General features: G+C 43.7%; 1 protein-coding gene across 1 annotated transcript; it reads right to left on the bottom strand.

Moving 5' to 3' along the window:
* Positions 283 to 14,455, bottom strand: HAL (histidine ammonia-lyase). Its single transcript, XM_021391880.1, has 20 exons — positions 14,121 to 14,455; positions 13,606 to 13,666; positions 13,419 to 13,446; positions 13,045 to 13,119; positions 12,873 to 12,945; positions 12,717 to 12,783; positions 12,480 to 12,517; positions 12,276 to 12,401; positions 10,902 to 11,041; positions 9,672 to 9,719; positions 7,956 to 8,103; positions 7,782 to 7,877; positions 7,606 to 7,664; positions 6,726 to 6,806; positions 5,859 to 5,924; positions 5,616 to 5,781; positions 4,419 to 4,553; positions 3,793 to 3,901; positions 3,612 to 3,681; positions 283 to 2,529 (listed from the first exon to the last, which is right to left on the bottom strand). Exons 1-20 carry the CDS (start codon positions 14,365 to 14,367, stop codon positions 2,380 to 2,382), a joined length of 1,983 nt encoding a protein of 660 aa, XP_021247555.1. The 5' UTR covers positions 14,368 to 14,455; the 3' UTR covers positions 283 to 2,379.

Below are 16,986 nucleotides of genomic sequence, written 5' to 3' on the forward strand. Positions count from 1 at the left end.
CTGGCTCTCAAAATACCAGTCACATTGAAATGTAAAAGATGACCTGCAGTCTTGTACAGTTGCTCCAAAAAACCTCACCTGAGCTCATTTATTTTAGGTTGAATCTGAAGTGACACGTGACATGTTTGTTTGTATGTGCTTGTGACGACCAGCTAAGTAGGATAATTCTTACTAAGAGCAATTAGAAACTTAAGAGCTTGGTTTTTATAAAGCTTTCTTCTGTTTCTGTTTTTTTTTTCTCTCTCAACTACTACACTTTTCCTGAGCTCGTACTATCCTTTGGGGATGTGGTATGAAGAAAGAAGATGACACAGCTCTGGATTTTAAGCTGTTACAGTGTTTTTAAGTAGAGAATCTTGGATAGGGAGCGTCCCTGTGCACACTGGCTGAGGCTTTTCTTTAACTTTTCAAATGGATGGTGGCTAAAAAAGCACTTACCTTTCTTAAGAAAAAAATCATTAAACTACACTTGGTAAGCTTGAAGAGTTTTGCATAAAAAATATACTGTCAACAATAGCATCTGAACTGGACTGCGGACAGAGCCATTAGCAAACCAGACCCTCAGTGATGGAACAGTAGCCTCAGACTCAGTTCTGGTAGGAGCTTTATCATGCCCTTCTGATCTCCCTGAGCCATGGGGTCATCTGTTAACATACAAAAAGTAAGCCATGTGTCTTTCTTCATGTTTGGTTTTGCTTGCATTCATGCTGCTTGGGTGCCGTTTCCCACATGTGAGGTTATAGCAGCAACCAGTGGGGAACTGTTTAGGGTTGCTGGTTTTGCTGTTGGAGAAGCTGTGTTATTTAGCCATACCTTGAGGCTGAGGGCAAATGTTATAACAACCAGATCATTGTATAACAATCAGGCTTGTGTATTGTAAGGTCATCATCACAGCTGGTTTTAATTAATAGCTGGCTTTCTGTGAGATGGAAGAGCTTCAGCAGGAGGTTGAGTCAAGCTTGTTGCAGAGTCTGCAGCTGAAAGGGTGGAGAGAGACTTGGCACAGGGGGGAGAGACATGGGAGGCCAGAGGAGGGACCTCACGCACCATAGAGCTGTCCTAATTCCCAGGTCTGCTTAGTGCTGAGCTGCAGGCCCATCACCACGCTCATGTTTGTAACTTGGAGTGACAGGCCAAAAATCACCTGGCTCTCTGCAGGGCAGGGGCAGGACCCTGCACAAATTGTGCTTTCTCCTGCCTGGGTTCAAAGTCTCCCTGCTGGCTTGCCAGTGGGAGTGAGTCCCGTGCTCGTGACATACTTCCCACTACAGGCCCCAAAGACACACGTGGGTGGCCTCACACCAGTAATTTGGCTGCCCCTTGCAGCATGGCTGATGGCCTGGAAGGGTTTCCAGTGCACACTGGATCCCCTATGGCTGTGATCATCAGGTCAGTACTGCCAAGGCCGCTGTTTTTTAACTGGCCCTTAAATGTCATCACTGTGCTATGATGGGAAACCTAAGTCCTGACTCTTCTCTTGCAAAACACACCGAGCCTGTGCCAGAGGTCAGTGCTGTAACACGGAGCATGTTACAACACAAGTTCCAATGTGGAACAGGGCTGCCAGCAGCAAGGCAGATGCCCAGTGAGTAGTCCACCACTTCCACACCTCCTCCTCCTCTTCCTCCTTCTCTCCCAGAAACAGTCAGTACCCTTTGCAGGTCTCTTTGCCACCTGGGCTACTTATTTCTAAGTTAAGCCTTTGCTTTTTAAGCCCTTCATCATGACAGGAAAACACATTGCTGTGGCCATATGTGAAGCCTCTCTGCATTTATTGCAGGTGTGAGCCCATAGGTCTTGGAAAGCTGCATTGAATGTAGTCCATCATCAGAATGCAATGTTTTTGTTCTGGAACAGTGATCACCTGCCTCCAAAATGCTTTTGTTATACAAGAATATACCTCACATAAGATGTGCACAGTGCTGGAGGAACAAAGGGGAGAAGGGTTAAATGTTGAGATAGTTTTGCTCATGGCAGAATTAAGGGTACTGCAGCAGTTAGCCAAAGGAAAAAAAAAAAAAAAAGTGGTGAGAATAACAAGTATCAGCTGTTCAATATCTTTGGCAGAGAAATGGAGAATACAAGCAAAGAGCTGACAAAAATACAGAAGGCACTGAGTGAAACATCCACTGATTTCAGCGGTAGTCTGAATGTTTTGTGTTTGAAAGCTCAGGGTGTTCAGTAAAATCCACACTATCATGACCAAGCTGTCTTTCCCGTGGGAAGGAACTAGGGAGCCATTTCTTTACTACTGCTATGTGCTCCTGAGTGAGACAAATGGTTCCTTTGGGCCACCTGAAGAAACGCCATTGAGTTTTGGTGAAACAGCCACACTCAGGACAGGTCCTGGGTCTGCTCTGAACCTGAGGAGAGCAATTGTTACAGTTCATTGTGATGCTCGTGGCTGTGGCCATTGCGTGTTTTCCTTTCCAGCGATCCCAGGGAGAAGGCTGTTGGTGAACCAGGTCTGGATTCAGGGATGTGTTCTCTCCTGTATTTTTCAATGTAAGGTTCAGCTACTTCCCACACCTGTGAAATCAGAAAGTGAAACAGGGGATTCGGAAGCAAAAAAAAAAAAAAAAAAAAGATTATTTTTCATACTTGGTCAGACATAAGCACACCAACTACAGGAAACCCTGTGGGAAAGTTAGTGGGATGTAGGCGAGAATTACAGACCTGCATGCATTGGTGGTAGGTGATCAGCAGGAACAGCAGGGCAGCCAGAGTGAGGGGTAGGGAAGAGCATGCACATGGAGTTGAGAGGGGATGGAAAAAGATACAGCTCTGGGGGGACAAGGTGAAAGGATGTGAGATGAAAACGTTGCATTGTGTCTTGTGGCCAGGTTAATGCTCAGCGTGTAACAGCTAGGAGAGGATCACTGCCAATTGTTATTAAGTCACTGGGTCCTGAGAGGGCCAGGGAAACGAATGGCAGCTGACGTGGCCAAAGGACAAGGGAAAACGGGGGTGGCTGCTGTTCAAGGCAGAAAAGGAGAGGAAAATGTTCTACAGTTCCTTTTGTCTCTTCTTCGAGGGCAGCAAGACAGCTGCAGAGCAAAAGCTTTACAGAGGAGGGACTGGGATCTTATTCCATTTGGTTACTCTCCCGAATTGTTTTGTTACATTTTACAAACAAGAAGGAGAGATTCTACCATTCCACAGCTGTACAAACACTTGCCCTGGGTTAGCACCTTTGGCCACTGCTGTTCTCTCATGCCTGTTCCCCTACCGTGCCCAGGAGCCTCCCAGCTGGGGAGCACATGCAGCCCCTCTGAATGGGGGTCAGTGCCTGCAGAGAGCCCCCATCTCCCTGGGGATGGGGGGTGTGGGACCATGACCCCAGGCAGCTTAAAATTGGACCTATGTCTATGAATTCCCTGGTTTTAGTAATGTAAGCTGTTTATTAGCCAGGACAAGTCTGGAAAGTGATCTCTAGGCCTAATTCATTAAAACTGCGGAAAACCAAATCTCAGAAAATCTGTCCAGCTGCCCCAGGCAGAGGAGTGCTCTCGCTGGCTCCAGCAATGAGCACAGTGAGGGGCATGCCTGGAGTGGAGCTGCAGCTGCCCCTATGGCCAGGCCCCACCAACCCGCCAGAAGCCAGCACTCGCCTTCTGCTCCACCAGCAGCCTGTGAGCAGCTTCGATGTCCGGGGCCATGAAGCGGTCCTTCATCCAAGGCCTGCAATGAGACCCATGACGAATGTTGGCCAAACATTAACCACCAGCACCGCCAGCAGCGGGCCTCCAAAGTGGTGGGTGACCCCCACCTGAGGCGTTTATCTGATCTTACCTCACCACCGAGCGCACGAGGTCGTAGACCTTCTCCAATGGGGTGGTCGTCTTCAGGGGGCGTAGGAATTCGATGCCCTGGCAGGCGGCGAGCAGCTCTATGGCCAGAACTAGAAATCACAACAGCGAGAGAGATGTCGAGCGGGTGCAGCTCAAGGCGAGGCTTTCTTCACCAACCTCTCTGTGGCGTTTGGTCTAGCTGGTGTGATACCACTTCAGCTAATAAGGAAAGAGCAGTGGAATCGCACAGCCCCAAGCACTCACAAGTATGGGCAAATTAGTTCAGTGTTTGTGTGCTGTGTATTACTGTGTTCTTCCACTAATAGCTGTATCTAAGCACATCCTCTGCCAAATGAATAAATAAAGGAATAAAAAAGCAAGAGAGCGATCTGCTCTTCAAAGCACAAGAGGAAAATTTTGTTGAGCAGCCTGTAGTTAGCAGTTTTCTTTCATAAGAAACACAGCCCTGGGTTTACCTCATTTCTGTCAGCAAGATCCAACTGCTTGTAAAAGTATATACTTAATAAAAATAGTTACTTCTAATGAATTAAGCCTTTTATTTTTCCCAAACAACATCTGAAAAGAATGGCACCAATATCTGTCTGGAAATCCGCATTTTGTTGTTACCTTGTTCCACATGCTCAATGACTCTCAATGCTTTTCTTGCAGACCATCCTCCCATGGACACGTGGTCCTCTGTAGCAGCGCTGGTGGACAGAGAATCCACAGAGGAAGGGTGGCACAAGGCTTTGTTCTCTGAAACTGCAAAAGCCCCATGTAGGGAATGTAGGGCAGAACAGACAATGACACCAGAAGCAATGGCCAGACTGGGGAAAAGGGCCCATCCACAACCACAGGCTGCAGGAGAATCCAACCTTTGCTTCTCTTTGGAGAATGCATCAATGTCATAGCTCAGTACTTTGTAAGGAACACCCTGAAAACTGCCATTGCCTTTGAAAAAAGTCACCAATGCCAGTCTTTGGATGTAGATCACTGACTAGTTTTCTGCAATGTATTTATCTACTCATTGATCTGGCACCCTCTGTTCCTGGTTATTTGCATCTCTTACTGGCAATTTACCCTTCACTCACAGCATGTTTGTTTTTGTATGGGCTACCTGAACCTATGAACTATAATGTCCTAGAGGCCAGCACGTTTGTTGCTGTTTTGGTAATGAGTACTAGAGGAAAAATGTACTAGTGCTTATTTTTGGCATGTTCCTCCAATACCCAGCCCTGGGAAATCCAATCTCCTGCAGGCTGTAGTGTTTCATAGTGCTGTAAGCACGTGGCCATCGATGGAGACAGAGTGCTTAAGCTTGGCTTTGAGACAAGTGGTGTACCTGTGAGAAACTGGGAATAAAGGTGCTCCCATTTAGGGACCAGCCCTGTTCAGGCAGAATCTCTGGGTTCTATAGAGTGGCTTGGACAGATGTAAGTCTTACCTGCAGAGTTCACTGTTAGTTTTACAGCCCTATTTGAGCAGATGTGCAGGCTGCTGGGTCCATAGCTCTCACCAATTTCAGCTGGAGCTCATGTGTTGGCAACATAAGAATGCTCTCTGCCAAGCCCATCAAGATGCAAGCATTCCCAATGTCCACCTCAGAGCATTAAATGTGTTCATGGGGCAGTGGAGAACAAAGAACCCTGAGCTGAAATAATTGCAGCTGCACCGAATGCTCAAACATCACACCCAGCCAGCTCAAAGCATGAGGAAAAGAGAAGGAAAACAGGAGTGGATCCCTTGACAACAACTATGAAATTACAACTGCCTCAATATAAACTGTTCTTTGGTTTGCCCTGCTGATACTGCTTAAGTGCTCACCCAGGGCAGCTGCTGTGCAGTGTGCAATCATGAAGCCGGAGTTCAGACCTCCTTCCGTGACTAAAAATGCCGGCAGTTCACTGAGCGAGGGGTTGCAGAGCCTCTCGATTCTTCGTTCACTAATTGCAGCGAGTTCGTGCACACCGATTGCCAAGTAGTCCAAAGCCTATAAAAGATCTCCTCATTCAATCAGACAACAGGAAAATTAAGCAGAAACAAAGATGTCTTTTTTCTCTTAATTACCTTTGCAGGGTATTCACCGTGAAAATTTCCTCCAGAAATGGTCTCTGCTCTTTCAGCAAACACCATCTTGAAGGAGAAGTTAAGGCACAAACGTAAATGAGTAGAGCTTACATGACAGATATGCCATCTTCCTTATCTGAAGGAATATTTGCACTAGTAGGTTTTTATTTGCAAATATATTGGATCACATCTACATAGCCACTTTTCAGAAAATGAAAGGCCAGTCTCAGCTCTCCAAACTTGTAGACACAGTTTTGACAAGTGTTTTTTCAAATGGACGGGATGAAGAGAGGTGTTCACTTAGGGTGTGGAATGACTAGAGGTGCAAAGAAACACGTGTTTGGATCCTAGCACAACTGCTTGGTAGATTCTCTCTGAGGCAGGTAGAGTTTTAGACAGGTAACAAGCAGCAATGTTTGGCAGCTCACAATGGGATGTTAGAGCACCTTTATAACACTGAGGAGAACCCAGCCTCACTGAACCACAAGGATTTTTTTCTGCCTTCCTTGATGGAACACAAATCTTGCCCTGGAATGTGGGTCTCACTAATGCTGCACCACCAGATATTTCATATGACAAGTCACCGTCCATCTAAGTCCATTTGGTTGCTAAGCCCCACCATTCTACAAATTCAACATAAGCATATATTGTCTTGTACATCTTCAATGTGCACTAAACTGAAATCACAGGTAGTTTCCTTGCCTCAACACACACTTGCATGCACTGATGGCAACTAGTGGTAGCTACTGACTGAAGTCTATAGGATTTTCTTTTTTGCCTCATACACAAATAATTACTTAGGAAAAAAAAATGGATAAAAAAAGATCGGGTAAAATTGTGCAGAGAAATAAAATCATATAAAGATACAGGGTTGTCTGTGGCGCTATTGATTTCAGTTGTCATGATGTCCTTCACGAAAGCAATTGTATCATTTACTACTCCATGGACCTAGAAGAAAAGATATTAGCATCTGCGCTGAGTGCCTGCACATAGTTCGCCTTCGTGGTGCTGACCCAGTTGCAGGTGCTCTCTTCCCCCTTGTCCCAGTTTCTACATCCACATGCGAAGATGACCTTGGATTTGTTCTTAAAATCAGGATCAGTGCTGTTGTGGGACACTACCCACCCTAGACACCTGAAAGAAAGACTTGATTTTCTGTTATGATGGTGGTATTGCTAAATGAGTCATTCTTTAGTTGTTTGTGTTTGTTTATCCTAAATGGAGCATAAGATACTTCATCAGTGCCATAAGTGTTATTAGGGGACAGTTACTTGAAAAATCCCCCACAGAAAATGAGAACTCTTATTAATCAGCTAACTTGTAGTAATTCCAGTGATGTAATAGTTTTGCACGTTAAAACTCATGACATTGAGTTCATTCAACATGTGTGAGACTCTACAGATACACAAACAATTTGTCACTCTGGCTCCTTCTGGAAACACCTTTCCCCAGTTCAAGGTCTTAGGATCAGTGCAAAAAAAATACTCTTCTACACCTGCAAATGGGGAAACCAGTGCTTCCCCCCGCTTCCAGTTCTGGGCCTTTTTCAGATCCAAACACGGATGTGTGCAGGCAATCAGCAAATTACACATTGCTATTGATAGAAACTTTGAAATGAGGGAGAAGAAAAATAAAATCTCCTCCTCTAACGAAGTCATACAAAATGCATAGGAGAGCGTGTTTCTGAGGTGGGAATTCCGATATCATTTTTCTATTGTTAGGAAAGGAAATAAAAGTTAATTTTTACCTGAGGGCAGCAGCGCATTGTGTATGCGTCCTGAACTCGGTCACAAAATCGGTGGCTCTCTAGGAAGAACAAGGGGACAAAAACCAAATATTCCTCACACAAAAGCAAATGTGTTAGATTTGGAAGACCCAACCTGCCCTGTGCAACCTGGCAGGGTGAAGGCTGATGTTGTTCACCTGCTATTTCTGATGGATGATGGTCAGAATCCAGAAGGGATCTGAATCGAAATGCCACTTCAGCCTGGCCTCGGTGTGGACGCACAGCATGGATATCTTGCAAAACAAATGAGACTGTTTGGCTTTGCCTCTCTCCAATGGCTGCGAGCAAACAGAGAAAAGCCCAGTACCCACCAGTATCAAAGGCCTTAGTTGTACCCTTCAGGACTTCAAGTGTAAGGGCAGCGACTATGTCTGCTTGCCTAGCAATGGCACTGGCTCTTTCAACTGCTTCGCATCCCAGCGAGGTGATCATTTGTGTACCATTGATGAGAGCCAGACCCTTCAAAGACAGAACAGATGTTAACCAAGCCCACCTACTGCGATCATTCCCTATCTCTACGATAATTCTCTTTCTCACATAAGTTATTTAAAGACATTTGCTAAGCTCCCTGGATCATCCTGAAGAAAATCATAATAAGCACAGCTTGACCAAGTATCTTTGCTACATAAATTGTCGATGTTCATGACCCCACTAAGTCATTATAGACACCCTTGGAATTCCAGCGATTCCAATCAAGCGGTTTAGTTCATGTTACTTCAAACTTAAAACGGAAAGTCTTTTCCAAGTGCTTTGGAAATGGAATTTAATTTTTTTTTAAATTTCATAAGTCGTTAAACCAAAGAAGTTAAAATCATGGGGTGTGCAAAAACAATCAACAAGGAAATGGAGAGTTGAAACAAAATTAAAAGTTTTAACTGCTTTGAAAGACTTGTTGAGTGCAGTTAAAGCTAAGTACAGCTTTGTTCTAAACAAACATGAGAGTTTTCTGTTTGCCTGGAGGAGATGCTGGATTTGGCTTCCTGCTGCTACTATTCTTGCTGTTGTTATTTTACGGCTTCTGAGGCCCCATACCAGAGGACTCCACAACCCTCATATCTGCAGTGTTCCCATGTGAACTTGTTACTTGAAGCAGGGTTAATCTCACTTGGTTTTAACCACCTAGAAGTCAGCGATCTGGTTCAGGTCTGTCACGTGAGCTCTAGCTTCAGTCAAAGGGCTGAGAAGTGCCTTCAGAGGGCTTCTTAGCTGTTCTGGGATGAGATTAAGCGTTTTTGGAAGATGGCTGTCCCTCTCCAGTCACCACAGAGACAATCTAAACATCATGTTTGGAACTGACATTTCAAGTCAAGTCGGGTGACACTAGAAGAGGTAAATCCCATTCAAGATAGTACTTTATTAAGTACAGCTTAATCCACTCACGTTATGATTAGTGGCTGCACACTAAACATCACGAGGTATATTTTGAAAATGAAATGATGCATTTTTCTAAAGCGATCCACAGCAAAATCCTTCAGACCTCTATAACCCACTAATAAGAGCCATTTTCTCTACGGATGCAGTACAAAACTATGTGTAAATTTACATTTGTAACAAGTCATAAAGCCTAGGCTGTAAAATGAGGACATATGTGAATAAAAAACCTCTAGGCTGTGACAGCAAAGTGAACTGGTGGTTGGCAACCAGGAGGACAGATCTGCACTGGTGCCGCAAGGAATAGATCTACTGTTACTATTTGCATTACTGTGGTTTGCATTACTGGCATTGAAACGGGGGCAGGAGAAAGCACGGGACTTATCTATCTGCTGGCCTGAAGCCTTGCAGTCCCAGCTTCTGTTTAGCTGCACTTGTGCTGAATCCCACACAGGTGGGAGTTGCAATGGCAATGCCGCCATAAACTCTGCTGGAGAATGGAGTCTCTGGCATCCCTTCCCATGGCTGACTTCAAATACCTTTCTGAAACTTGATCTAAAATGTCTGTTTGTTCATCTCAGGCTTCAATTGCAAGTATAAAGCACCTAGTGATTGACTGAGCTTGTTTTTCATCAGCTGACATTACCCTTTATTACCTCTTTTGGTTTCAAGGTAATTGGTTTCAGACCATGGGCTTCGAGGACCTGTGAAGGAGTTTAATGAAAATATATATATATATATTTTTCAGTAATTCAACACCTAAAACTTTAAAATCTTAACTGACGACATACATTAAAACAAAATTTTAAAAAATCCCCAAGTGAGGGAAGAAAAAGAGCTTTATATTACAAACAATTTAGACTAATTTTTCTTCTGGGCTAAATAAGGGACAGCATTTTGGGGCTTCTAAACTAGCACTGCGTTTCCCAGTATCACTAAAAGAAGGCAGTAGGAACACTACTATGAGATATTGCCACAGCCCATTAACATGCCCCATGTATTATCTGGTGGGAAAGAGTAATAGGAGAGAAGGCTGGAAACACCTTGCGATGATAGCTCTGCCTTACATAGGTTCATAAAAGAATGAGCCAAGGTCCTTCTAACATCTGAAAATGGGAGGTCCGGGACATGCTGGCCTCCTTCCTCCATATCTCCTCTCCCCATGTAATTCTCGCTACTTCTCCAGCCTACTGTGATGATACGGTTATCAATCCACGAATAAATCTGGTGTTCAAATATTTATGGATAGGACTGATTAGTTCGAAAGAACAAACTACCATGAAAGACGTTGGAGAACCCAGTCTTGGAGATGCTCAAAGCTAGATCAATCTGCTGATGTATTAGTGATAGGATAACAATTAAGTAATAAAAAATCAATTCCATTATAAAGCATCTTGATGTAAAGGAGTTTGCTATGAAATTTCCCTGTGACCTTTGTTAATCTTTCTGAAATTGAATGTCCTAATCTTTGTATCTGCTAAAAGCCATTATAAATGCAGTAGAAATGTTACTGATAAATTCCTGCCTTCAATAAATCTCCAGTTACTCCTGGAGTTTTGAATTGTAACTCCTAAGTTTTGAATTGACCTCGGGTTTGTTGGAACAGTGTTGATGTTTATGGAGTTGAAGATGTAGTAATAGCTCTTTCATAGTTGGTATCACATCTTGCCCACCTCTAACTGATGTCACTGCAGTACCTCACACTATAACATAGCATGGTATTTCTTTTGGGTATAGTAACATGCTGGGCACTCATTTCTTCTTCAGGGACATGTTGGTCAGTTGTCTCATTCTCATGGATCCACCTTCCTCAAGGTAGAGGAACTAAACACAACTGAGTCCTAATACAAACCAGTACGCAAAATCCAAAGACTCTTAAATCTTACATATTTAGCATCAGCCCAGCCACTCTTTGGGGACCACATCTTTCCCTCTCCTGTTAATCCCAGTGCAAGATGAGAGAGGGGGGCCAAGTCTCCGCTGGCTCCAACTGTTCCCTTCTCAGGGATATAAGGCAGGCAGGAAGCTAGAAATAAAACAAATACAGCTCCTGTTAGAGCTTCCCCTTGATATACTCCTTGGAAAACAGTGAAGCCAGCAATAAGGTGGTCATAGTAATGCTCTGTAATTAACAACTGGTCAATGGCACAAATAGGACTACTCTTCTTGCAGACAGGGTTTGTGCCTGCTCCCAGACTAGCTGCAGTTTATAAAAAAATTGGTTCCCCTTTGAATTCAGCTTTGTAAGGAGTGAGAGGACCATGGCTAGTGGTGATTGCACCTATAAGCACATGGCACAACCAAAATGTCACTCTTCTCAGATCCCCATCACAGGCTTACCACCAGTCAAAGCTCAAAGTTCATTTCTCACTCCACTAAACATTGAGTCAAAAACTCCTAGAAACCATCTCCAAAGCCTTTTTCCCTGCCTCATCACAATGAATGCGTGGATTTGATGATCTTGGAGGTCTTTTCCAGCCTTCATGATTCCACAATTCTGTTTAGGACATGGCTTAGTGGGCATGGTGGTGCTCACAGTTAGACTTGATGATCTTAGAGGTCTTTTCCAATCTTAATGGTTCTATGAAATTTCTGTGGAATGAAGAGACCCAGGAAATCAAGGGAAAAGGAGGAAAGAGACCAGCCTGTTTCTTTTCTTTTGAAGAGCTAAGCAGCACAAAGCCTTATATTCTTCAGGCCTCACATATATAAATGTGGTTCTGCTGTCACAGCTGTGATCTACAGCGTTAGAGCAGTCTTCCATTCTACTTTTGCTAAAAAGAAGGGAAGTTGAACTCACATACAGTGCAGATAAGAGCCCCTGTTTATCCCCAAAACAAGTCCTGCACAGGAAGAGGAGATGCACTTTGATCACAATCGCCATACTAGAATGCCTCACTGGGCATTAAAACTGGGTGTGAGCCAGGATCTAAATTATCCAGGTTCAGCTCCTGTTTCTGAGAGAAGCTTCCTGCTTAATCTTGATCTGGTCAGCTGAGTCCCCAGAGGCCCAGCCTCAACCTTTCCTGACATTTCTGCTCACACCCAAGTTCTTCAATAAAGCCTCTACCCATGAGCTTGAAGAGGACCGAGTCCTGGTTTCTCACAACTACCATGCCAAGGGAACAAAATAATAACACCCACAGCTTGACTCATTGAGCCCATCCTTAAAAGAAACAGTTAAAAACAGAAGAAACATACAAGAACAACAAAACAGAAAACATAAACATAACAACAACAACAAACAAGCATCTTTTTACCATTAAATGCTTCAATAACTTGCTGGAGGGTTTCTAGGGATATTCCACTGTAGCCCTTTGCTAGGACATTGATCCTCAGTGCCAGCAGCATGCGAGACCTCTCTGGGGTTAAAGGTTTCCCCACACCTGAAACAGCAGCGGGCTCAGTTAGTAACCTGCTATCAACGGCACAGAAAGGGAAAACACCGAGCGATTTCCCATTACCTGCAGAATGCGACCGAACCAAATTCATTTGAAGCTCCCTATGAAGACAAAAAGAGTTATGTAAGAAACTCTTCCAAAGACAATTTTTGTTTTGCACAAAACAGAAATAGCGAAGCAGCCCCCTCTCGTCTAGCCACGGAAGTATAAGCATGCAGTGTGCAACACGCCTCTCCACAGTGTTCTGTCTTCTTTCTTTCCTCAAAGAAAAGGAGGAAGAAAGCTGCATATGAAACTTACATCAGTTTGCTGTTTGGAATGACAGTTCTGGCAAACTTCCCAAACCCTGTGGTGATTCCGTAAACAACTGCAAGAACCATACATTTCTGGTTAAGGAGAGAAAGTTTTCAAAGTGACCGACAAAAACAATTAATAGTTAGAGATAAAAATATTCACCCGTCTGTTCCTTTACAATCCTTTCAATTACTTCTCGTGATTGCTTGACTTTAGCTTCAGCTTCAGGTGTGAGCTAGAAAATGCGCATTTTGAGCATTATGTATCCTCATGTAATTCTAATTGTAGAAAGATAAACAAGTAATTTTTAGCCACATTTGTTCAGAATCTTTACCTTTATCTTGTAGAGCCCTTTTCCTAAGTTGACCAAGTCCTCCGTTGTTAAGCTGTTGCCATCTAAAGAGATATACTACACCGAGAAACCACCTCTTAGTTTGAGATACTTATACACATAACATTGCTTAATGATCAGAGTTACAAACCAAACCAAACAGGCCCAGCTCAGCAATGATGGGAAGCTTGTGCACACTCTCATCCACAAGACGGGAACATCGTAACAAAAACGTAATAAGGAAATTATAATACAGATTTCTAGGCCCAGCAAAACTGGCAGCCACCAATGTCATGAATAGTGCAGTGGCTGAACTCTCAACAAGCTCTGATAAATACAGACCATTACTGAGCTGTGCAAATCTTGGCCATTCCTACCTGTTCTGGTTCTCGATATTTGCTATATCTGAAAGTTCTGTAAAGGAAAATAAAGGGCAAGAAGGGATGTCACATGTGGTAGTGTCTGTTCGATTAGAGCTGGCAAAGCGTTTTAAGAACGAAGGAACACTTTAGGAACGTGGAAATCTAGAAAACTGTGCATCTGGAAATGTTCAAAGAAGGATACAAATGAACTCCTTCTGGCTGAGATGGTATGAAGTCTGGAGACATTATATCTCCTTCAATAACTAGAAGAGATAGGCAAAGTGAATAGGAACAGGATTTAATCATATTCTATGTATACACGAATATGTTATTAATTACAGCACATAACAGTAAGTAATATAATTTGCAGTTATCAGCACCAAACGTGTTTGTATGCCTCTAGGAAAATAACTAGCATTCATGTAGTTTCTTTAACGTTCTCTAAAGGTGAAAACCGGACAGTCCAATGCCTGGACAAATGCTCCATATCCCAAACAATCATCAGCAACACATGACATCATACACAGATGATTGTACACAGCATCCTGTAACTTCTAAATCCTAACTAGTTCTTACTAACAAAGGTTGCATTTGGTTATTTTTCCGTACAAATCCTTGACAGCGTCTCAGATACACCTTTAGATGAACTAAAACACAGCTGCCCACTCAGGCACCAACGCAATCGTTCTGTCACACATCGCCTACGGTTTCACTTACCAACTTCAACAAACTCATTGTCCTCCAGGGCATCCTCCACTGTATCATCAAGATCCAGCAAGCCGAGACCCTTGCACCTCCGAACATAAAACTTCACTTCTTCCACTGATGTTAATCCGCCGTTATCAGGTTTGTTCTTTATGTACCGCCTCACAGCTTCCTTTCCCAGCCATCCGACCGTGTTCGTGCAGTGTGGGCACGGCACTGCCAGCCATTCTCCTCGGACATGCACTGTGTATCGTGGCATGCTTCCTCCCCAGACTGTTCCTTGCTTGAGAGCGGCCGCGGTGCGAAGCAGCCTTACGCTCCCACAGGGCAGCCTGGAGAGCGGCGTCTAGCAGGATTGCAGTGTCCAGATCAGATAAAGGCAAAAATCCTCCCCCAAAGATCCCCACCTTTGTAAATAAGTGAGATCGATGTATTCAGCTAACTTTATCCAATCAAACCAAATCGAGGGAGCACACCCTTTTCCTGGAAAGAGAAAAGGAAGCTATTGCCACAGGATTTTTGTTTTTGCTGAAGATCAGGAATATAGAAGTGAAAATTTAGGAGCTGCAGTTTATGTATCAAAAATAGATAAATAAATCAGAGTAAGAGTAAATACAGCTGTTCTGAAAACTTAAGGGTTTACCAAGAGTTAACAGAGCTGTCACATGGCATTAGGTTACATGGATGAAAACTTCCACAAGGGACAGGGCTGGAAGGTATTTGGCCCATGATGGATTGGTCATGGCTGCTGGGATTGAAAGGAGATTGGACTACACCCATACCTCTCCATCCAGAGCAGGATGAAAGCGAGCAGTGTAAGACACTGCTCACTCCTGTGCTGAAGTTTTAGGACACAATCTTCTATTGCAGGTGAGGAGAAGATTCAAGAACTTCCCTCCATTACCCTTTTGCATGTGCTTGGGAAGATGTTGTGAGAACGGCACCCACAAATAACAGGCCACATCTGCACACCACCAGGACTGGTGCTGCTATGCCAAATTTCTTCTGCAGACAGATGCAAAGAAGAAAAGATGTGCAGAAATGCCAGTTAGAATGGTGCTAAAACAATGTTTAGCAATGACCACGCCCACAAAGAAGACTGGTGGAAGTCAGTGTGAAGGAGCCATCACCTCAGCAGAGCGGGACGCTACTGAAAGCCGTGTCTGCCACTGCCTTTCTCCTAGCTCTGGCAGCAAGAAGTCAAGATCAGATGGCAGTATGAACTCCTAACTGCTAAATCACTACATAGGATAGGGACTTTTATGACCAAAAAAGTTATCCCGAAATGAAAAACAATGGAAGTAAAGGCTTTCATTGCAATGGAATAGCTTGAACCAGTACCAGATATCCCCTCTTCCTATCAAAACCTTGTCTGAGAAAATCTCCATTCATTCAGGCACAACTGTAACAGGAGGCTGATAAGATTTTGGAGTGAATAGAAGGAACAGCATAGTCTGAAATAGAGAAAAATTCCTTTCAGTCTTTTCAGTGAAGTTTCCCACTGGAAGTTATTACTCAGAGGGGTAGAAACAAAAGAACTGAATGTCTCACTAAGTCCTTAACACAGGAAAGCCTTAACTGTTTAGGTAGCTTCTTTGCTATTCATTTAATGCTATTTTGGCTCCAAAAAAGCCAGTACTTCAATGAATTTGCTAAAAGATGTCTGACAGGTCATTAATTAGAAAGTTAATCTGATTTTAGTTAACATACTTAGACATACGTAGATTAGATCTGAATGGAAGAACCCAGAGTACCTTGATTTAGTAAAATCTAACAGGATGCATTCAGGCCTTAATTTATGTTAGAGCTGCTAACAGGAAAAGATGAATCTCCTGGTGAAATACATAGCTTCATCTACTTGAAAGCCCATACTAATTAAAACTCAGAAGAGAAATACATTGAATGAGTCTCCATTTCCATTCTCAGTGCTACCACGATTTATATCCAGTTTCCTTCCTCCTCTAGAATAGTACTTTCCTGCTCCCTGTTACTTCTTGATATGGGGTCATCTCTATGGCAACGAATTTAAATTATGCCAACTGATCCTTCCCAGGAAAAATTCTTCTCAAATTCACTTCAAAAAGTAACCCATAGATGGCAGTATTTATAACAGCTTCACCTAAACGAACCAACAACTAGGGGTAAAATAATTGGAAGAAACGCAGCCAGCCCTCTTCCTGTTTTTAACCTTATCTCTAAATTGCTATATCAGTGTGGAGCGGTCACGGTCAGAACTGTTTATAAAATGGAAATACTAAACAAATTCAAAACTGTGAAGAAATTGGAAGTTTTAAAAATACCACAGAATATCCCTACTTGGAAGGGATCACAAGGATCACGGAGTCCAACTCCTGGCTCCACATGGGACCATGCAAAATCAAGCTGGGCTGAACAAACCAAAGGACCTCAGCTACTCCTCATCTTGCCCTTAGAACCTTCACCATCTTTGGTAGCCCTCCTTTACGTGCTCTTTAATAGCTTTATGCCCTTGTTCCATTGTGACACCCAAACCCGCACCCAGCGCTTGAGGTAAGGCCGCGCAGCACAGAGCAGAGCAGGGCAACACCTTCCCTCACCCAGCTGGCAGCGCTGGGCCTGGTGTACCCCAGGGTACTGTTGGCCCTTTGGGGTGTCAGGGCGCACTGCTGGCTCATGTTCAACTTGGTGTCAACCACAACCCCCAGACTCTTTTTCCTGGGGCTGTTCCCCAGCCGCTCTCAATGCGCAGGTATAGCCTAGGTTGCCCCATTCCAAATGCAGAACCCAGCACTTGCTCTTGTTAAACTCTACGCTGAAGGGAGTCAGCAGCTCCTCCCCATTTAGTGTCTTTCAGAAACATACTTAGTATACCTTCAAGTCCCGCATCCAAGTCATTGTC

This window comes from Numida meleagris, chromosome 1, assembly GCF_002078875.1.
Source record: "Numida meleagris isolate 19003 breed g44 Domestic line chromosome 1, NumMel1.0, whole genome shotgun sequence".
NCBI classification, from domain to species: Eukaryota; Metazoa; Chordata; class Aves; order Galliformes; family Numididae; genus Numida; species Numida meleagris.

What these genes read in the sequence shown, in the direction of transcription:
- HAL (XM_021391880.1), bottom strand. Translation starts at nt 14,367, where the DNA reads ATGCCACGATACACAGTGCATGTCCGAGGAGAATGGCTGGCAGTGCCG. An exon ending in CAGCCAGAAGGAGTTCATTT is followed by an intron (nt 13,447 to 13,605) that starts GTATCCTTCTTT and finishes CAGAACTTTCAG; the next exon opens with ATATAGCAAATATCGAGAAC. An exon ending in GGCTGCTGGTGGAGCAGAAG is followed by an intron (nt 2,530 to 3,611) that starts GCGAGTGCTGGC and finishes CTGATTTCACAG; the next exon opens with GTGTGGGAAGTAGCTGAACC.